Raw genomic sequence first — 23,275 nt, 5'->3', positions numbered from 1 at the left:
AAAAAAAAATTGTTGTACAGTGTAACCAATAGTGTAATAAGTATTCATACATACCCTTGACTTGTTTTGAATATATTCTTTTAAAAGAAATGTATTGTGTGTTGTCCACTTATTGTTCAAATTTATTACCAACAAGTCACAGGTACCTATTGTAAAGACCTAATATTTAGCCCCTTGGTGTGGATTCCTATACGTGGTGAGGGGAACTCCTGGAAAAGGTTCTGTTCTTTCAGTTTACCTCCTCTGGGATCTAAACATCCACCCACATTTTGCCATGTGTGGCAACCCATTAATGGAAGGAGAGGATCTTGATGGTTTAGGGGTCCAACCCTAACACAACACTTTGGCTATGAATTCTTGTAGACAGGTAGCCTTGGGGTAGCACTCCAGGGTCAGTTGGCTGGTCCACTTGGACTAGAGTCAACCAAGTACCAAAGTTGGATGTTCTCAGAAGGTGTTGTGACATTGTATCTGATACTGGTGTTGCTGCGGTGTTCTTGTTTGGCACTCTCGTGCATTATCTTGTAGGGCTCCATGGTGGGTGGGTTCAATGGGCATCAAAACATTCTCTCTTTATTATGGATCACCATACCCACCTGTCACCATGAAGGCAGGTTATCTTAATTGCAAAGTAAAGCCATATATTCTGAACCCTCTTAGATGTTTCCAGTGTCAGCAGTTCAGTCACTCAAGGACATCATGTTGTGGTTCCCTAACTTGGACTTGTTGCGATGGCAAGGTCCACGATGTCTGTGAGTGTGAAATAGACTCTCATTGCATTAATTGTAGTGGCTGTAGTCCATACTACTTTCATTCATGCTCTAGGTGGGTGGAAGAAAAGGAGGTGCAGCATTTGAAGATATTTCTTATCCTGAGGATTGAAAGTTACTGTTTGCCATTCCATCTTGGATGTATGCTGCTGCACTTCATTCCATTGCTACAGAGGGAGTGCAGACAGATCTCTGTGTTTATGAAAGAATCATTCTCAAACCATGTGAAAAGTCTTTTGACCTACATGGTTAAGAAAGTTGATGAATAAACATCAACACTCATCTTTATCCCTACCATTCATTCTAGCAGACCCCAAATCCACTTCCTTTGGTTCCAGACATGGGAATTTCCTTGGGTTTATCTTCTTCCAACGACAGAGACCTGCCCAGTCAACCCAGGGCAGAACTCATGGAGGTCGATAGTATTAGAAGAAAGTATTATTCTTCAGAATTCTTGAAAATTGTAGTACAGGTTGATATTTGTTTGTAAGGCAATGTATTACAAACACAGTACCATGAAAAACATTTTGGACAAAGTCAAAAAATTAGATTTCAGGCTACTTTCAAAGAACAATGTTAAGTAAATCGGAGATTAAACATCCAATTTTATTAATCTTCATATTCAGTACAAGAGAAACTTTGTAGAAGGGCTTGAGTTCAGTAAACAGTTAAAGTAAATGGGGAAATATTAATAAACGTAAACAAATTTTTCAGGCATTATTACAACATTTAATCAAAGTTTCCTTTGGGATTTTACTCTAAATGTCTTTTAATATGCTCCAGTTGCTCCCTAAATGGTTGAAAGGAAAAGAGGTGCAGCATTTGAAAATGATTCAAAACATCACTTACCGTGAAGCTAGAAAGTTGCTGTCCACAACTTTATCTCGAATGTATGATGCTGCTCTTTATTCCATCACTGCAGTGGGAGTGCAGACGGATATCGCTGTGCCTTCAAAAACATTGTTCTCAAACCAAATGAAAAGTCTTTTCACATCCATGGTTAAAAAAAAGTTGATGAAGCAACATCAATACTCATCTCTATCCCTAACATACATTCCAGCAAACCCCAAGATCCACTCCTTTGATTCGGATATGAGAGCACTTCTCCCACCCCAAGATTCCTTTGATTCGGATATGAGCATTTCTGCATAACTTCTCCCACCCCAAGATATGAAACAATCATTTGTTCACATTCTCAGTTGCTGGAATCCTCTTCCAACAACAGAGACCTGTCCAACTGACCCAGGGCAGGATCCATACAGGTCCTCGAATAAAGATAATTAAAGAAAAAAGATGTGGTCAAAAACAGAATGTCACTCCACCCAGTTTGCCTACACATAAAAATGGCTACTTTGATACAATGGAACTGTTGAGGTTTACCTTCTAATCTGGATGACATCATAGCATGTTTTGCTTCTTACCATCTTGTATGTCATTTCTTATATAAAACATTTCTGAAACCTGCCAATACCGTCACCTTTTGGCAGTTTTCTTTGTACAGAAATGACAGGTTGTGTGATGGACAAGTGTGTCTTTGCCACTCGACACACCCTTGGAGGCCATAGCTATCTGTGTTTCCTTGAATCATACCATCACTGTTTGTTCTCTCTACCTGTCTCCTGGAGAGACCTATGATCAATCAGTCCTTGATATTCTCATTGAACAGTTGTTGTCTCCCTTTTTTATCCTGGGGGACTTTAATGAGCTAATTCCCTCTCGGGAGGTGCTGATATTGAGGGGAGGGGTCACTTCGTAGAGTGTATGCTCTCTGATCACAACCCTTCTCTCTCTAATACTGGTTCTTATACTTATTTTCATGCACCTAGTTAGTCTTTTACTGGTATTGATTTCTAAGTCTGCTTCCCTTCACTATTCTCCCATTTTTCATAGAGGATTAACAGTAACCCATGGGGCTGTGATCATTTTCCTGTCATTTTGAGAGAGGCTGGCAGTGGTTGATGCCACTTGACCCATGTGCCCTGGTGGAATTTGAATCAAGCCAACTTGCCCTCTTACACTGCTCTTATGGAACTTGATTCTGCCATTGATAGATTACTACATGGCAACAGTGATTGTATTATCCAGGCAGCTGCTCAATGTATTCCTAAAACCACAACACATTTTCCACGGTATCCTTGTCCGTGATGTAATCCTGCCTGCCACATGGCACAGAAAGCTCAAAAACAGGCCTGGGATACCTATCGTAGGTATCCCACACTTTCAAACCCCATTGCTTTTCAGCATACCTGTGCCCATTATTGTCATGTAAGATGTCAAAGCCAGAAAAATCTTGGATTGATATTATAGTCGGCATCCCTTTTACCATCAGTTCCAAAGTCATATTGGACAAGATTAGAAAGGTCAGTGGGCAGTATAATACTGTCCCCCTTTTCATCTTTCTCATCAGCTACTTCCTGATGACCAGAGCATCACCAGTACTTTTGGTGAAAGCTTTTGCTGTGTATTTAGCACTTTTGTTACATCCTCCACCTTCATAGGCATCAAGAGTTGAACAGAGTGATCACCTTTTTCCATTCGGGCTGATCGTCTCTGTGAGCATAATTGCCCCTTTACACTGGCCCTACATTGGTCTGGCAGTACATTGGTTGAACCTGATTATATACACTGTGAGATGCTGTACCATCTCTATCCTGCTTCACTTCCTATTTTTCTGGTTGTTTTTATCTGGATCTGGCAGGGAATGTTTTTCCTGTTGCATGGCACCAGTTCTACCTTTCTCTATACCTGGAAAGAATCTAAAGATTCCTTCAAACTATCATCCGATTGCTTTCATGAGCAGTCTCTGTAAGACCTTAGAGAGGATGGTTAATGCTCATCTTGTTTGGTTTTTTGAATAAAACAATCTCCTCTTACCCACCAGGTGTGGCTTCCAATGACAGCTCTCCACCATGGACCACCTGATTCGACTGTAAACGTCAGTCAAAGAAGCCTTTCTCAAGCAACAACATCTTGTGTCAGTATTATTTGACTTTGAGAAGGCTTACGATACTACGTGGAGGTATGGCATTTTGCAAGACCTCCACTTACGTGGGTTACATGACCATTTGTCCATTTCTATTAAACTTTTTTAATGAGTAGGGGATTTCAAGTTTGTGTAGGTTTGACACTTTCCTGTTCTTTCCTAAAGGAACTTGAAGCCCTTCAGGGCAATGTCTTGAGGGTCACACTTTTCAGTATAAAGATTAATGCCATCACTGAACAACTCCCTCTCCTGTTGCAAATGGGCTCTATGTCAACAACTTCCGCATCTGTCAGTTGTCAAACATGAGGTTTATTGAGCAGCAGCTGTGGACTGCCCTCATTCATTAACAGAAGTGGTCCACAGTAAACAGTTTTAACTTCTCTCTCTCTCTAAAACTGTTTGCATGCACTTTTGCTGCCAACGGGGTATTTACCCCGATCCTGAACTCAGTGTCAGTGGAGTTGTGTTATCTTTGGTCCCTGAGGCAAAGTTCTTGGTGCTTATCTTTGACTGTAAGCTGACCTTTATACCACATGTCAAGCAGTTAGGAGTCAAATGTACAAGGGCACTGAATGTTCTCCATGTCTTCTCTTCAACCACTTTGGGAGTGGATCAATGTTCTGTGCTAAAGATATATCATGCACTTATTTGACTGAAACTGGACTATGGGTCTCTGGCCTATGGCTTTGTCAGGACCTTGGCCATGAAGATCCTGTTCATTTTCAGGGGTTTTGGTTCTGTACTGGGGTTTCCTGCATTTTACCAGTTCAGAGTTTGTGTACATTCTCATGAACACCCTGTACCATCTCAATCATTTTCAACTGTCTTTACTGTATGCTTCAAAACTCCAATCCTTACCACAGTATCCCACCTGGGTTTGTGTTTTCCTTCCTCAGTGGGCCATGCTTTTTCAGAACAGATGATCTGCCATTTTCCCTACTGGCCTTCATTTGGATGATTTAGGTCTGTCCTTGGATGACATTGATGTATTCACTGGTCAGCTCATCCCACCATGGGTTATTACCATCTCCAGATGTGACCTTTGTGCATCTCATGTGGTTAATAGATGTTACTGTTCCTGAAAGGAAAGAGCACCAAATTATATGGATGAAATGATCAAGCTGGCAGAACAGTATATGGGAGCCCATGAAGGGAATAGAACTACTAAGTATAAGTATAACCAGTTCTAGTTGAAACCAGTTGTGGGAAATGAGAAGCAGGAGTCAACAAAATCCATTAAAAGGTGACAGAAGGATAACTGACAAATGGAAGAAGAGATGCTATATTTGTTATAAAGTAGTGCACATTGCAATTGAGTTGAAGTCTGTCACCAACAAGTAACAATAGAAATCACAACATAAAGCAGCTGAAGCTATCTATAAAGATAGTGCTGGCAATAAACAAGTGCAAGTATCACTATGGATGTTGCTGTAAGGAGAACCTGAATAGAGACAACACATCAGGCTCACCACAACAAGGAAGTGATTTCACAGTGATCAAACAGCACTTAATTGATGGTTAGCCCAAGTTATCAAATGGATCAGTATTGCTAGAAGCAGTTAGAACATGTGAATAAAATGAAGAGGTGACAACGAATCTGAACATGCTAGTAAGGTAAAGTTATTTTAGGGACAAAAAAAGTGAAGGTACAATAGGACACTGGGTACAATAGTGCAGCAGTGAGAATCAGTATAGTATCTAATGATCAGATGATGGACAAGTTATGCCTGTATCTACTGACTAATGGAACAGTGATAAAGTTCCCCATACCAAAAATTAGGGTGGATACTCCATACTAAGTGAGAGACATTGAACCCATGTGTATGAAGGCACCAATCTCTGACTTGGTGATTGGAAACATACCAGGTAGTAGAAATTTGGAGGAACTAGACAGAAAGAAGACTGATGTATTCACAGTCAACACAACAGCTCAAGAGAAAAAAGAGCATGCAAAGCATCAAGCCCCTTCAATTCTGTAAAAATAACATCCCAAATGCAAGCTCATGGGAACTGAAGAAAGCACAGAAAAATACTTATAACTACAGAAATTTTGGTACAGTGCCCGACAGAAAGTTAAACACAAGATATAGGAGAGAAAGACTTACAAAATAGAGGATAAGAAAGGAGTATTGTAATGAACCGATCAAAATGCTACTGGGGAGGCCAGACCAATCATAGACGGTCAGAAATACTTTTGTAACAAGAAGGCCAAGTATTGATATTCCAAGGTTAGACAGAAGATCTAAGTTCTGCTACTTACAGCCAACAACAAACTCAACCCACAGTGAAAAGACCTTTTGAGGTGCAGGAAGAGGTCAACACAATGAAGGACATGACAAAAGTGGACAGGATGACCAGGATTGACAATGCCAATCTGTTGAAGAGGTACTTCAAGAAGGAAGAAGACCTAACAGGTGCAGATATTGAGGCACAAATGGACATGGCAGGTGTAGCTGTCATAGATAAAGAATATGAAGATAGTGACTTTGTTATAGGAGGTAAAGACCTACTCATCCTAAGAATGTTGGGTGGAGATGAGACAAACCAAGAAATCAACATAAGTGAAGAATTGATTGGCAAGCAGAAAGTAGCTGTGTCAGTATGCAGATGTCTTCACAGACAGACTAGACAATAAACTTCAGGCAACACAAGATAATGCTGAAGACAAGGGATCCTGTCAAGGTGAACCCCCACCAGATATCCTATGCAAAGAGAGACCAACAAGAAAACTGCAAATGTTGTTGTAGACAATTTGAAGGGACTTAATACATTGCTGGTCAAAATCTTAAGCCAATGGACATAGAAAAAATATGCATTTTGTGTTGTTAGACTCAACCACTTATTTGAGTAGGGTTTTAAAAGGAGAAAATAAGAAAAGGGAAAATAAAAAACTTTTTTAGCATTTAATAGGGACAAATGTGAACACTATGAAATTAGCCTAAATACTACCTGGTCAAAAGTTTAAGACCATACTGAAACAAAGTGTTAATCAGTAAATATGTGATGAAATTTAGTCATTCATGTTCAAGCATTAGTGTTTCAACATCTCCCACTGATATCTCCTGTGTTACATTGGGTAAAAACATGGCAAAGTCTAAAAAGTTGACAGAGTTTGAACGTGGCAGAATTGTCGAGCTGCAAAAACAGTTTCTCAATGTGCTATCACTGGTGAGATTGGGTGTAGTAAAATTGCTGTTGCAAATTTCTTAAAAGACTCTGAGGGATACAGAACGAGAATTTCAAGTGGTTGGCCCAAGAAAATTTTGCCAGCATTGAGCAGGAGGATTCGACGGGTTTTCCGGTGAGGCACCAGCCGATCGTCGAACCGGATTAAGGCCCTTACGGACGCATGATGCAGCTTAAGAACAATAAGACAGCACCTACGAGAGAAAGGCTTTAAAAACCGTAAATGTCTTCAAAGGCCACGTCTCTTTCCCCACCTCGAAACAGCTCGGTTAAACTTTGGTGAGAAGCACTAAACATGGGACGTAGAGAAGTGGACAAAGGTTTGATTGTCTGATAGAAAAAATTTAATCTGGATTGTCCAGATGGCTTCCACCACTACTGGCACAATAAGGATATCCCACCGGAGACATTTTCTACATGATACAGTGGAGGAGGTTCCATCATGATCTGGGGTGCTTTCTCCTTCCATGGAACAATGGAGCTTCAGGATATACAGGGGTGTCAAACAGTAGCTGGCTACATTGGCATGTTGGAGAGAGCATCCTTATCGACTGAAGGCCCTCACTTGTGCAGAAATTACTTGATCTTTCAGCAGGACCTCGCTGCAATTCACAATGTCCGCAGGACAAAGGACTTTTTCATGGCAAATAACGTGATTCTTTTGAACCATCCAGAGTGTTTGCCCAAACTGAACCCCATTGAAAATGTTTGGGAGTGGATGGCAGGGGAAATCTATAGAATTGGATGTCAATTCCAAACAGTGCATGATCTCCGTGAAGCCATCTTCACCACTTGAAATAACATTCCAGCCAGCCTTCTGCAAACGCTTATATCAACCATGCCAAAGTGAATGTTTGAAGTTATTCGCAATGATGGCCATGCAACTCTCTACTGAGACCTCTTATTGGGTATTTCCTACCCTGTTTAGGATTTCTTTTTGGTATGGTTTTAAACGTTTGACCAGCTAGTATGTAGGCTAATTTCATGGTGTTTACATTTTGCCTATTAAATGCTAAAAATTTTTATTTTCCCTTTTCTTATTTTCATCTTTGAAAGCTCTACTCCCATAAGTGGTTGAGTCTAACAACGCAAAATGCATATTTTTTCTTTATGTTCATTGGCCTTAAGATTTTGGCCAGCAGTGTATATGAAATGAAAGCAGTCTTTGTATTTAATATAAAAAAAATAATGTGAATATATTTTTTTAAGAGGGGCTTATTATTGGATATACAAAACTGTATAGTATAAAAATTATTATTTAGTGATTCAATATTTAATGATTATTTAGTTTTCATAACAATAGTGTTAAAAGTTAATTATTTTAAAAGCAATAATTATTACAAGTTTTGCTACATAATTAGATGATAACCACAATGTGTATGTAGTTTAATTGTTGTACTAGGTTTTTGCAATATTGTTGACTCTATTACACTTGGAACTTCCAGATTTTTCTTGTTGTGTTATGTTGTTACTAGAGGACTAGATAGTTTTAAATTTTTCTTTTATGTATTAATAATACATGTGGATACAGCAAGTTCAGTGAAGTTAGCAGTTGAGTGAAAGAGAAGTTAGCTTGCATGATTGTTAGTTTAGCCATAATGGGCAATATCATGAAAGTGAGTTTCATAGTGGTATTGTACAACAGAAATGAAGTAGAAGAATTTGTCTTGTCTAAAGTATTTGAACCAGCTTCTATGGTCTTTAATGAAAAGGAGACAGTTATTTATATTAAAGCTCTGGATACAAGTGTGATAACCAGTAGTGTAATAAGTTTTTTTTTTTTGTTTTTTACATACATTGGACTTGGTTTGGTGTACATTATTATGAAAAATGTGGATAGTATGCTGTTTATTTATTGTTTGGAGTTATTGTCAACAAGTCACAGATACATATGTAAAAACCAGATATTCATCATATATTTTGGTACTTTATGGTGAGAATGGCAGGAGCATTGGGACATGAATATAAATTATGGTTGAATGGAAGCCATTTACAACTAAGTTTTAATTGTCTGACAAGGTAGTTGAAAATGATAGATATTTGAATGGTAATGACTAGCTTTTAGTTTTATTTTGTTTTTAGATTTAGTTTATTGGACACAGTCATTGAGAGTGTTGCTTAAAGAAAAGAAAATGGATGAAGAAATTAAGAAATTAGTAGGAAGATGTGGAATTGAGGAATAAGCAAGAGAATCAACATTGGGGTGGTTTGGTAATGTTTTCAAAAGAAGAAGAACAAGCAATAAGGAAAGAATCAGAGTTGGCAGTAACCAGCAAGAAAAGGCAAGGAGCACCAGTAAAGTGTCAAAGAAGACATGAATGGGAAAGAAAATGAAAAGAACCTGATAGTCAACAGAGATAACAGGAAGAAAACAATTTGTTAAGAATGCGGGCCCTGCTAAAGGGAAGAGCCAAAGAAGTTTATTGATTGAGATGTTATAGATGGAACAACATTTCCCTTGTTATTCTTGCATTTTGGTTTGTTGATTGCTTGTACTGGCTATTATGGATTTAGGTTGGGGTCTCTAGGCTGATCATGACAATTTAGTAACATTATATTCCAAAACCTGCTTTATAACAATGTGTTAATTGTGACATAGAGTGTTACTTGTTGGAGTATGTAATCGCTTGTTCTGCATATTTCTTTTAAGTACCACCCTTGATAAACACTGAAACAAGAAACATGCCACAGTGCATTCAGAACCATGGTTCCATTCATTGTTGATACCAATCATTCACTTCTATGCCATTAATTTTGTTTCTATAAAATCTTTGTAGATTGCTGTAATTGAAGCAATATATATAATGGTTTATCACTTCATGTGTCTGTGGCAGAGAATTCACATTTTATGCAAGAAGTTTACCCACCCTTGTTGTTGGTTAATATTGGCTTATAGGTTCCAGCATTTCCTGAAAAGACTTGCTTTGCATCTCTGTATGCACTGCTTAATGCAGACCACAGTGCTTCTTAAATGAAAAAGAAACCTTGTCCAATTTCATGATGTTATCAGATATGTTTGTTTTGGCTACCCATTGCAGTATTTTTCCTGTTTTTGGAATTTCTTACCTGGTCTATAAGGCCTGAGAAGATAATCACTACAACACAAGCCTGCTAGCTTATAGTCACAAGTACATAACAAAAATAACACACACCTTTCTTGCATATTTCTAACCATTGTTCATGTTTGGAGCCTACCCATGTTTCTTGGTATTGCTGCTGCACTGTTAACTGAATTCAAGGCATGCTGCCAAAATGACACTCATAATTAGTGGCTACATCTCTGTAACCATCATTTACGTAGTTGGCCACAATAGTATAAAGTATCACTCTAATTGTCACTTCTCTTGTTCCAAAAATAACTCTAATTCCAACATTGTGGCATGGCTTTTGGGTACATAATTGCTATATTTCTAGAGTGTAGTATGTTAATTTCTATTTTCAGTGCACATGAGTGAGATTTTATTTGCTATCCAAAATTTATTATTGCCTTCTATTTTGTTATACATTAATAACAAGGGAGAACAAATTTTACAAGCCCTTAGGTTATTCTGGTAGGTCAGAAAAACATTGTGCAAGTCCTTGTTGATGAACCATGTGGTGATAGAAGAAGCCTTGATATTATTGTTGATGAAACAATGGCTCTTGTACTGTCACAATATATACTTTTTTTTATTTAACTTGTATTTACATACAGTTACTCCATCGTAAGTCCAGACATGAAAATTTTGATTATTCCCAATTCAATGATTTTTCGTGCAAACACATTTTTACATTGGTAAATTTAATCAGTAATCATGTTTGGAACTTGAACAGCTATTTCTTATAACAAACATCTGAAATAACTCCATTAGACTCAACTAAGGTTGATCAGAACAAGATGACAATTACTGATCACAAATAACCTGTGCTGGCAGTTGGTATCAATTTATAACAATATTTTTAAGAACAATCTTTATAAACAGTGAGTATTGGTTTGCATCAGTTTTTCTGAAAATGACTTTCACTCACAATAGTTACTGGTTTACAATCTTTCTTAGAACGACCTTCTAAGATGAAGAGGATGTATTTATAAAGCTTAACATATGTCAGGGGAGTTAACTTATCAAAGTGATCTATGCTACAGTGCTCCAAAATAAAGACCCGTATAAATATCAACATCATTACAGCTTGATGTTTATTTATACAAGAAAGCTGTATTATGTATGTATATGTAATTCATTGGTTTGAATAAAATCATAATTTATTTATGTGAAGGTCATTACGTTTGCCACTTTGGTTATGTAGTTTGTATAAGTGTTGAAAACATAATAAATAATAAACTGTTGTTGTTGTATTTATATTCATAGGAAAACTACAGAAGTAGAGTAAAACAGGGATAAAAAGATAATTGTATGTAACATGTTTCTCATAGGAACACAAAAGTGATTGAAATTATTCACACAAATATAAAATGCTGTTTGTTGTTTTTAGTTTTTTTGGAAATTGTTGTCCTGCACAAGAAGGCAAAAAGACTTTTTGCAAATTATTTGATAAGATGACAGAAAAACTGTATGTTGAAAGTGTTATTGATAGGAATACAAAATTAAAAAGGTTCTAAATAAAATATTGTTATGAACAAAAGTATATGTACACTCTGAAAAAGATTTAATTAGCACTTTGGTGCCTTTTCACAATATTCTAGGTCAGGAAGTATAAAACATAGTGTAGATATTCTGGCATAAATATTCAAGTCTTTCAACTGTAAGAAAGGATGAATATATTGGATAATAAAAGCTTTTTCATGTGTTTACACCAAGTGGGTAATATATGTGTTAAAATATCCAAAAATATTTATTACTTAGCATTTATTAATCACTTTTTAAACACCGACTATAATGTTAGTTATGAGTAGGCTTATTTCTAGTCTAATTTAATACCTAAGATTTGGCTAAAACGCTACTTGGCAAATGTTTTTTTGCATTTGGCTACAACTCCGTGTCATGAAACTTCTGAATTAAACTATACTCTTCAAAACAAGAAACGCAAAAGGGATATTTTTGTTATTTAAAGAGAAATATATGTAATAACGTTACAAGCTCAGAGTATGTGATGTTACACGTGTTAAGGCACTGATTGTCAGACCAAAATGACAAAAGTTGTGCACTTTGAAAACGTAGGAAAACATCGGATTTTCGCCAAAATGCATGCGTGTCCAATAAATTTGTTTGAAAGACCTGAATGTTCTGCAAGTGCAACATGTGCAAAATCCTTATAAAAGTGACAGGTTCTCGGTTTCCGTAGCTCAGTGTTAAGTCACCGACACGCAATACAGTTACGCCAAGACTGACTGAAGCACAACGCAACAACGCCATTGGTCGCTTGGAAGCAGGCAAATCTCGATCAGATGTTGCCAGAGCTGTGAATGTCCACCCAAGCACCATCACAAGGCTATGGAATCGTCACCAACAACATGGATCAACTCGTGACCGTCCACGATCTGGCAGACCTCGTGTGACCACGTCCGCACAAGATCGCTACATCCAGTTACGTCGCCTTCGGGATAGGACCACCACTGCGACATCTACTGCCTCAACCATACCAGGGCTGCGTAGGATTTCCGATCAGACCGTACGCAACCGTCTACAAGATGCAGGAATCCGACCTCGACATCCAGTCAGAGGCGTCATCCGCACCCAGCAACATCGTTAAGCACGGCTACAGTGGACTCGGGCACATCGAATATGGCCTCATCGACGATGGAGGCATGTTTGGTTCAGCGATGAATCACATTTTATGCTTCGTAGGCAGGATGGAAGGACCCGTGTTTACCATCACCAAGGTGAACGTTTTGCAGCAAACTGTGTGCAGGATGTTGACAGATATGGTGGTGGCAGCGTCATGATGTGGGCTGCCATCGCCTACAATGCTAGAACATATTGCATATTCGAGGGAATCTTACGGCTCAACGATACGTCGACGAGATTCTTAGGCCCCATGTGCAACCCATCATGGTGAACGTCAACGATGTTTTTTCAACATGACAACGCCCGTCCTCACACAGCCTGACTCACCACTGTCTTCTTGAGACACCACAACATCAACGTTCTTCCCTGGCCCTCCAGATCACCAGATTTAAACCCCATCGAACATCTTTGGGACGAGTTGGACTGACGTCTGCGATGGGGAACCTCAACCGCAGACTCTACCTCAGCTTGCAGCAGCTTTGCAGGCTGAGTGGACAGCCATTCCACAGGATGTGATTCATCATCTCATCGCTTCCATGGGCAGGAGATGCCAAGCAGTTAAACTTCACCTAGTGAGCGTGGACTTTGCCTTTGCAGACTTTGGATGTTCAGCAGTGAATGTGCAATGTTTCACACATGTCATACCCGGAATAAACTTGTTAACAATTTGTCTCATATTTTGCCTTTTGCATTTCTTTTTTTGAAGAGTATATTTTGTTATGTCACTGAAGTTATAAAAAATAAACATTATTTTCTAACAAATAAACATGAATATTGAATATTCAATAAATTCAGAAACATTTCATCAAATGAGTGCTTCATTGTTAATGATATTTTGTAGGAAAAAAAATGGTCTTATGGTTCCTGTTGTTATTCACAATGAACAAGAGAAAGGTGTGTAAATGTATCTCAGAACGGCTAATATGGGTATTAACAACCTGAAGATGACCTAGGTAGGTCGAAACGTTGTTCTCTGATCATCAGTAAAAGTGTTAATATCCATACCAGCCATTCTGAAATACATTTTTATTCCAAGTGGGTTTCTCGTCATCAAGAAGGCATGTAAATGTTTTCCTTCATAGGAACACAGTAAAGATTGCTGTGTTGAAATTCTTGTCACTCATAGTGTGACAAAAAGACAGTTGCTTGGAAATACTATTGTTCAAAAAGAACAAAATAAATGGAAGTAGGCAATTCTGTTATTTTACTTTGTAAACTTTTGATTTTGCAGTTTTTACTGCATCCTGAAAATTTATCTTTTTGTGCATGTGACCTGTTGATTAGCTTGTTGGTCTGTGACCGAAAGGTCTAAAATTTAATTTGTTTTCTACTACTGAATATAACGTTGCTGTTAGTCATTATAACTATGATAAGAAGTCACTGCTGGCTGTTTTCCCTTCCTCTGGTGGATGAGGGTTAGATGTGCTTGAAATTTAAGTCTGACTTAACTATTTAATTAACCATCTGTTGTAAAGGATGTTGAGATTAAAAATACCAAATGAGTATCTTTGTTCATTTATAGAATATTTCAAAGTTTACTTGTTTTGACAAGTATTCTTTGTAATCTCATCTGATATGAATGTAGAATATTAAGCACTTATTATGCAAGGTGGTCCAAAACTATTCTTCCTATTTAAAAATTTGATAACCGAATCATAAAGAAATACCACCATGCAGTTTTGATATCTTGTATCCCAACTAATTTTTTTTTTCCACTCCAGTGAGTAGTATTACCCTGTAAAATGGTAAATGTACAACAAGAGTTTCAATGTGTGGTTTGATTTGCAGAGACAAAGTCAGTGACTGTGATGCAGTATAACTGCAGAAACCAGTAGAGGAAAGAACCACTATTGAAACCAACTACTTGGGAGTAGATAAAGATACTCTTGGAGACAGACAGTGTGTTACAGTGATTGGTAGCTGGAACGCCCTCTGTCAAGTGAACGTACTGAACAAGTATGTGAATCATTACTTTGAAGCCCACAAAGTCGTAATGGCATGCTTCACGGGAACTTGACATGCTAAAAACATTCTGATTGTTATTATTCACAAATGACTTTGTTCATACGCCTACAAACTTCAGTTTGTTCAAGTACTGCAACCACATGACAGACTGCATTACAAGACATTTGCAGTGAACCTTGTCTGCATGTGGAGAAGACATATTTATAGCTTATATGTTGTTTAAAGATGAGGCACATTTCATACTTTGTATAAAGTAGTTTAACATAATGTCTGCATTTGGAGCTCTGAAAACCTCCATGACACCATTAAAATCATGTATGATTGCCAAAAGGTGAATGTGTGGCATGGTCTCATGTGATAGAATTATTGACACTTTCTTTCTCCCAAAGGACACTTTTAAGATCATGTACTTTGGCATGCTGGGAAACTTTGTGGTAAAAAAACTAGAGTAAATGAAACCCTGTATAGTCTTTCACCAAGATGGTATTCCACCTTTGGTGTTTAGTCAAATACCTCCTAGAATAGATATTACTGAGGTGATATATTAGTTTAAGTAGGCTAATTTTGTGGCCACCTCATTTTCAGGTAAAACTGCACTTAACTTCTGTGTTTAGGAATATGTTAAGGATATCATATATTGGACACCTATAACAAACATTACAGAGCTAAAGACCAGGATAACCAATGCCATTGCTACTGTAACTGCAGGCATGTTGCAGGGAAGGTGGACTGAAATCGAATATCAATTAGATGTACTAAGAGTCGCTAATAGTGCAAACAGAGATAAGTCTGCATGCCAATAAAGTGTTTGAGTTGGGCCACAAGATGTTGAAAACTGCTTGGTTTTATTTCTTTAATTATTCAGTTATTATATTTTAATATATATATATATATATATAAATATCTTTATAGTTTTAGATATTTTATCAGTTTCTGCTAGATATTGATGTGTTATTTACGAGTACCATTTCTACCTCACAGTGAAAAGTCTGAAGGCTTATGATGCTAAAAGCCAGGTTTCAATACCCATAATGGGCACATCACAAATAGCCCATTATGTTGCTTTGTATTTTTCAACAAGTAAACAAACAAAAGTACAATTTACAGTACAACTTTATTTTTAGGGGTAATCTCTTTTGCTTTAATTTTTCTTATGTTTGTCAACATGCTAATATTTGATATGTTGACTTTCTAACATATTTTTAGAAGTGTTGTGAGTAAAGGACTACACAGCTAAACAAACCTGCTCATGTTTCACCACAATATAATGCTTACTTTATTCATTTGTTTCACATTTACAAGCAACATTGATGGTTAGTAAATTAAAGGATGGAATAGTCTTGTATGTCATATTTGGTTAACTTAAATTCACGATTTGGTGAGTTATGTAAATTAAGAAGTGAATTGTTTGAACATATTGTAATTGTAAATGAATATTTCAGTCAGTATTATAATCTTATTATAATGAGGCTTTTGATGTATATGTCCAAAACTCGGATCTGTGAAACTGCCACACCAGTCATCATCAATCGTCAGTGGGTAATATTTTATAACTATGCAGTATTTTTATAGCTGATCAATAAATAAAACAATTAAAATTTTCACAAAAATATGTCTCAGATGTAACCAATAAAAATTATAAACAAAGAAACAAGTTTAAAGTATAGAACAACCAAAGAATAAACTTAGACTTTCACATGTTTTAGTGAAAATCTCATGAGTGTTGCAACAGAAAAGCAAGGCACTTTTATCAATAACTGTGTTTACAAATAATATTTAATTAAAATTTACTCTGTTGTGATAGCTCATTTTTAAACTAAAATTTCTAGAAAATCCTTTTTCTCGTGAACAGTGAACATAATTGAATGTCAAACATGAATAAAACATTCTAGAACTGTCAGACAATTCCAGAAAGGGTTGCATGTCCACTAGCCTTCTGCAGGAACTAGCAGTTATACCTGCCTGTAGGGTGGGTATTTCTGCTTGTCATTACAGTTTTCATTTATTATTAACTAGATTTGTTGGTGGGGTCTGGCAGTTTGTTTGATTTTTTTTTCCTCCCTCAAAATTATTTGTGTACCAAGTTGCTTGTGAGTGCATGTTGTGTTCCTAATTACTTCTACAATCACCACTGTGAACCTATATAATTTTATGAGCTTTGTAGAATGTGTAGCATTGATGGTACTAATTTATTCAAAATTATTCCTCAGACAAGCTGCTTAACACACAGAAGTTGAATTTTAGTTTTAATAAATGACTGTTGATTACAGGGCCCTAAAAAATTACCATTTAAGCAAAAAAAAAATTTTAAACACCACTCTTATAATTTACTGAAGCAGTTCCTATGTATTTAGTCTAGAAAATGTGACTACTTTCAATATTTTTCTGAGTGTTTGCAAGAGGTTAAAAGTAAAAGATAAATATTAGGATATAGTATGTTGACCCTACTGTAAGTGGACAGTACAGAAACAATTTGGTAATTTAAGGGTTAAGAGGCTTAAAAACTATACAAAAATCTTTTCAAATAGCTATACATGGGAGTACGTACTGAAGAAGTAATATATATTTTCTGCAGTAGCTTTGTATATCCTAACTATATTGAAAAACAGCTGCTGTAAACTTTCCGTATATATACCATTACATTTAACAGGCAGTTCATGTGAAAAAGCACCAATGAGTAAGTAACTTTGAAACTGCTATTATTTGTTCTCTACGTACTTCCAAATCTAGAATAAAGATATATACTTCATTAGAGTAAAACAAGTTTAGATTGGAAATCATTTGCAGCACAGTTAATTTTGGTTGTTCAAGCATAAAAACTAAAGAAACCACATTCTGATTACAGTTCTGTTGTTTGATGATGTGTGTTTAATTAAAGTGTATTAAGGACTTAATGCATGTTACTAGCCTTCAAGGTGTCGTGTTGAGTAGAAAGACTGATATGGCTAGCATGATTGACATTTCGAATTGTAATGGTGCAAGTGGGTTGGATGGGCTAAATGTCCAGTATATGGTGGTCATTATGGTGAAAAATTAGTCCTTTTAAAGAGGAAATAAAAGCATTCTTTTATTGTGACGTGGATGATAATCACACAGACTCTCAGCTGAACATCAATATCAGTAGAAACATTTATCAGTTTGAGTGACTCAAATGTTGGTTGAGTAGAAGCAGCATTAGAGAACATATTTGATGACTTAAGACTGATCACTAGAGTGATAATGGCATAAACATTTTGATGTTGAATGGAGGAGTTTTATGCCATGTCATGATGAGGAAATTTGGCATCAGTAATATGGCAACAAACTTGGTGAAAATGTTACAAAAACTTCAAGTTGTGAACAGTGCAGCAGGCAGGATGGAGGAGGTTCTGTCAGTAATATAGCATAATATGTCATAATAAAGAAATTGGGATTAGTAATGTGGCAGCAAACTTTGAAGCTTGAACTAGTAATAGCGTTGCCAGTTTACCAACATCACATGACGGGTTCAAATTTGAGTTGTGACCAAGGGTTACAAGAAACATTTCAAAGTTACCAGGAAACAGTGTTTCAAAAGCAGTAAATAAGTCAATTTGTAAACTTCCTATGATGAAGGCTTAATGCTCACATGTATATATAGTTCTAATACTATTAGTTATATTAATTGTTAATAGTCAACCAAAATCATCACTAAGAAACAGTAATGAACTTAATATAAAATAAGTATTAAGTAAGCATTGATAGAATTGCCACTGTTGGTCCTAGTTAACAACTTGATATCATATTGGATAATGCTTGTGATAGCACCCAAATGAGTTGGGAATATCTCATTTATCAAACAAAATCTAAACGCTGATGTCAAACTAGCCAACTGCCATGGAACATCAATTAAGGGTAAGAAGCTAAGTGCTTATACTCGCACTATCTAAACTCCTACTGTCTTTCACTCACTGCAGCCAGTTGTAGGAATACACGTACCCTTAGGGTTCTTAACATAGATATGAAACCACCCTAAAACCTCTATCAAGTGAAACTCCCTTCCTATGCCCTTACAAAATTATATTGAATGAAACTAAATGATCGTAAAGAGTACTACAAACGCTGCTACAGTTTCAGATCTATGTGTATGTAGATTATCTGAATAACTTCTATGTCATGAGACCCTAAAAGCTAACATAGCTCTCCATAAGTTGGGGTACTTAACACAATTTCTATTTTTATTTGTTTATATTAGCATAAATATGAATGTTTTGAACTCAACACATAAATACCTTGTTACATTCAATTACATTCTAACTAATATTTACTTCTTTATGTAGCACTTTTTGGTCATGAACATTATTCTGGAAAAGTGATAATGTTGACAGGAGTTTCATATTTGGAGGGCCCTCCATGACCAAAAGGTGCGCCAAAAATGCTTTTAACTCAGCCTTGTATATCGTACCGGTCTACAGTCGATTTAAATGTCATACTTGATTAAAATAGTGCAGTAAATAGTTTTCAAAAGTCGGTCAAAACGTGAAAAGGTGTCTTCTCTCCAGAATCAGCTTTTAAAATGTGATCTTGCAAGAGTTTTGTGTTCGCTTAACCCATTTCACAAGAAAAATATTTCTTTACAAAAGTCTTTAACATTTAAGATCTCTAAACGTTCATTTCTGAGACAAATATTATCTAATAGTCGCCCTCAGCAACATAGCGGTAAGTCTAACGACTTGTAACGTTTAAAACAGGTTTCAATACTTGTGGTGGGCAAGGCATAGTGTAACTTTATGCTTAACTCCAAACAAAAAACTATGAGTTTTCTGTTGTCTAAGAAACATAGGGTCTGAAGGGCAGAAAGTGAAGATATATATACTATTAATATGGTTGTATGTTACAGTATAATATATATATATACATATATGACTGTTTTTTGAGAATCGAGGGTGGGATTGGGGGGAAATAAACGCCCAAACTTTGTTGCTGATGCTACTAAGTTTGTTTTTTTTACTGCATAATTAGGGATTTTCTGATGTAGGGCGTATTCATTGAGAACGAAGGCACGGTAGTAAGTTCTCAAAAGTTGCTACTATTGTCCTTCGATTGTGTTTTGTATCATAATTAGAAATTTGGTATGGTATGACGTGTTATCTGACAAATGAAGGTACGGATGGCGGGACGTGGGCATTCAATTGTTTCTAATAGTGTTAACTGAGTGTACGTTACTGCATAAGTAGGAGGATACTAATATATGACATTGTCTGGTAATCGAAAGTGTTGTGGGAGGAAAGATTTGATGTTGGAGTAACTTGGTTCTAGTGTACTGCATAATTAGGATTTTGCATTTGTAATATACGGCGTATTCATTGAGAAATGAAGGTGTGGAGGGTGAGACTAAACACGAAAGCGTTGCTGCTTTAGTTGCGTTTTACTGTGTAATTAGGGATTACGTACATGTTCATTGTCCGAGAAACAATGGCAGGAAGAACAGGACAAAAACATTACTCTTAGTATTATTTGTGTTACAGTTTATTTATGTTTGTTTTTGAATTTCGCGCAAAGCTACTCGAGGGCTAACTGCGCTAGCCGTCCCTAACTTAGCAGTGTAAGGGTAGAGTGAAGGCAGCTAGTCATCACCATCCACCGCCAACTCTTGGGCTACTCTTTTTACCAACGAATAGTGGGATTGACCGTCACATTATAACGGCTGAAAGGGCGAGCATGTTTGGTGCGATGGGGATTCGAACCCTCGGACCCTCGGATTACGAGTCGAACGCCTTAACACGCTTGGCCATGCCGGTCCACTTTATTTATGAGTTCTTTACTTATATACGTTGATAATGCAAGTTACTTTTATATGACCAAAGTATAATTACAGTCTGTGAGGCAATCTGTAAGATAAAATTTTAAATGGAATTTCAGAGGTATAAGCATTTACTGTGAACTTTGGATAGCTGTAAATGGAAAGTTTGGTGCATTAATCATTAGTAAATGTGTTTCTTGTAAATAAGGTTTTTTTGTTTGTTAGTCTTATATAAAGTATTTATGTCTATTTGTTCTTCACACAGACTAATACTTGCAACGTAGTATTAGTGTATATCATTCAACAAGCACTGAAAATAATACTGGCTTGCACGAATGAAAACGATGAGTCATGCTTTAGTGTTTAAAGGGTAAACAGTAGATCATAATTATGTTTTATTTCTTTTGAGAAGTTAGGTTATAATGTGAATGCATTTCTGTTATTCAGAAATTGAGGTTATCACGTAGTCTTAATTTTATTGCATTTAATTTACTTTCGAGCAGAGGCCTATTTATTAATGTTCATTTTTTTTTCTTTTTTAGATTGTCGTGATATTTAAAGTAGCCGAGCAAAACAATATAAAAGAAGAATCTTCTGGTTCATGCATGCGAATGTAAATTGATATCTAGCAGTAAAATGACCCAGGCATCCAGTACCATAAGCATCACTACAGATGGTAACAGGTGGGTCAAACTGATTTTAATTGTGTCTGTTTTATCTTGTATTGTATACATAGATAACTCACTTATACTACTTACCTAGCTGGCCAGGTGGTTAAGGTACTCGACTCGTAATCTGAGGGTCGCGGGTTCGAATCCCCGTTGCACCAAACATGCCTGCCCTTTCAGTCTTGGGGGCATTATGATAATATGGTCAATCCCACAGTTCATTGGTAAAAGAGTTGGCGGTGGGTGGTGATGACTAGCTGCCTTCCCACTAGTCTTACACTGCTCAGTTAGGGACGGCTAGCGCAGATAGCCCTCGAGTAGCTTTGCGCGAAATTCAAAACAAACAGACTTACCTTGCTGTAACCCTGTAATTGCATGATGGGTAAAGTGTCTACACCTCATTAATTAATAGGTCACATAGTGAATGCAAGTTGTTGCTGTAATGATTTTGATTGTGAACACTTTCCTTCATCAAATTGCACTTGATCTAGTGTAGACAGAATGAAGAGGAAACAACTTTTTCCACTTATTGCAAATCATAGAAATAATCTAAATAAAATATCTTAAATATGATGCAAAACCCAGATAACGTAAACTCATAAAAATCTTTTTTTATTATTTATTTTTACAAATATACTGCGATATCCACATTATGGAAGTATTATAGGTGGACTTTCAAGAAAAAAACAGTGTTTGAAAGTAGTACAAATTAAAACCAAAAAACAAAACAAATTATGCTACAAAGAGTATTTAAACAGTAAAATATACACTGTTTAGTCAAGAGTTGGCAGTTGGTGCTACTGCCTCACGGTTTACTATTAACAGAGTATTCCGTTATTTAGTGGAATGGTGTAATATTCCTTAGTTTGGCTGTTTGAGATCACATGGGTTAAGGAACTAACAAGCTTACCTCGTTTGATAGGTTGAGGCAACTTCCCAGTGTTTCATTAGTTGCATATAGTGTTAATTCACACTTAAACACTAATGTTGCAGAAAGATTACTTAAAGACGGTACAGGTTATAGTGATTTTTCTTTTTTAGTCAAATAAAAACCAGAGCATAAGTTAATTATTATCACCCTTAATTATTATTAAATACTCAATTATTAAACACCCTGGAGTATTGAACAACGGTGACGTATTATTAATTGATATGATTTATTCGTCATTACAAGTAGCTCTCACTGTTATAAAACACAGTAACAAACAAGTGTGCAAGTCAGTGTTTAGACTGAAAGGTATTAAAAAATATTTTAACAAAGGGAATAGGTATAGCCAAAAACGTAGAGAAACAAGTTGAATTAAAACACAAAGATTATATTTTCAAACCTAGAACAGTCCTTAACAATCTCAGTCGAATCAAAACGGGGATTTATAACTCGAGAAAATAATCTCGACACAGTTTTCAGCCATGTTTATTTACTTTTTAAGAGTTCACAGTTGTACACTTGAAAATATAACCTTTGCATTTTGATTGAACTTGTTTTTGTATTTTTTTGACGATCCTTATTCCCCTTTTTAAATTAACAGTTATCTTGTTTATTAAATTTTTATGCCATTTATGGAGGACAAATTTTGCTACATACGTGCATATTCATTCAGCTGAATGTTAAATCTCCTTCAACAGTTAACTGGTGCAGTGGCTTTTTCCACTCAACCATTATTTAATGAGACAGATGGTTTTGTGCCTAAGGTTTCGTGTAAACATGCATCAGTGACAGAAAAAGCCGCTCACACCAACATCGTATTTATGTATTTATAACCAAGTAAATCAACTTTCAGTGAAAAATAGTCAAGTTTTTAAATAGGTCATGGACAATTTCATTGTTTCATGCAGTGTGTGTGTTTATATATATACACACACATATAGGTTTTAGTACAAAATATTCAGCCGATTTTGCTCCAGGCTTTTGAAACAAACGTATGAATAATAATACTAAAATTCTCACAGTTTTATTATAAAAATTCAAGTTTGAAAATGAGTAGAATAAAATCACCACTCACTCTACTATAGTAATCATTTCTGGTTAAAAAACTCTCTGAAGTAGTAGCAGAAAAACACGTAAAGACAAAGTACAATAGTGAGTTTGAGAAACAATGAACGGCAAACTTAGTAAATGACGAATCTTCAATGTGGAAGTTTCCAGTTGATGCACTATAAGTTGCACAAATTATTTTCCAATGTGCATTTGTAAAACATCTTTTCTTGTGTGTTTCTTT

At 36.3% G+C, this 23,275-nt stretch overlaps 1 protein-coding gene across 4 annotated transcripts in view; it reads left to right on the top strand.

The window, feature by feature from the left end:
- Nucleotides 1-23,275, top strand: part of LOC143250496 (aryl hydrocarbon receptor nuclear translocator-like) — an 86,191-nt gene that overhangs the window by 9,374 nt on the left and 53,542 nt on the right. For 3 of the 4 annotated variants that reach the window (XM_076501117.1, XM_076501120.1, XM_076501118.1), the window contains one exon: nt 20,931-21,071. The exons of the other annotated variant lie outside the window; for it this stretch is intronic. In XM_076501117.1, coding sequence (XP_076357232.1) covers nt 21,025-21,071 — 47 coding nt within the window. In that variant the 5' untranslated portion in view covers nt 20,931-21,024. The remainder of the gene's footprint in view (nt 1-20,930; nt 21,072-23,275) is intronic. 4 annotated transcript variants of the gene reach the window in all.

This window comes from Tachypleus tridentatus, chromosome 5 (genome assembly GCF_004210375.1).
Source record: "Tachypleus tridentatus isolate NWPU-2018 chromosome 5, ASM421037v1, whole genome shotgun sequence".
NCBI classification, from domain to species: Eukaryota; Metazoa; Arthropoda; class Merostomata; order Xiphosura; family Limulidae; genus Tachypleus; species Tachypleus tridentatus.
The sequence above is the reverse complement of the archived record's forward strand: the minus strand, read 5'-3'. Positions and strand labels throughout refer to the sequence as shown.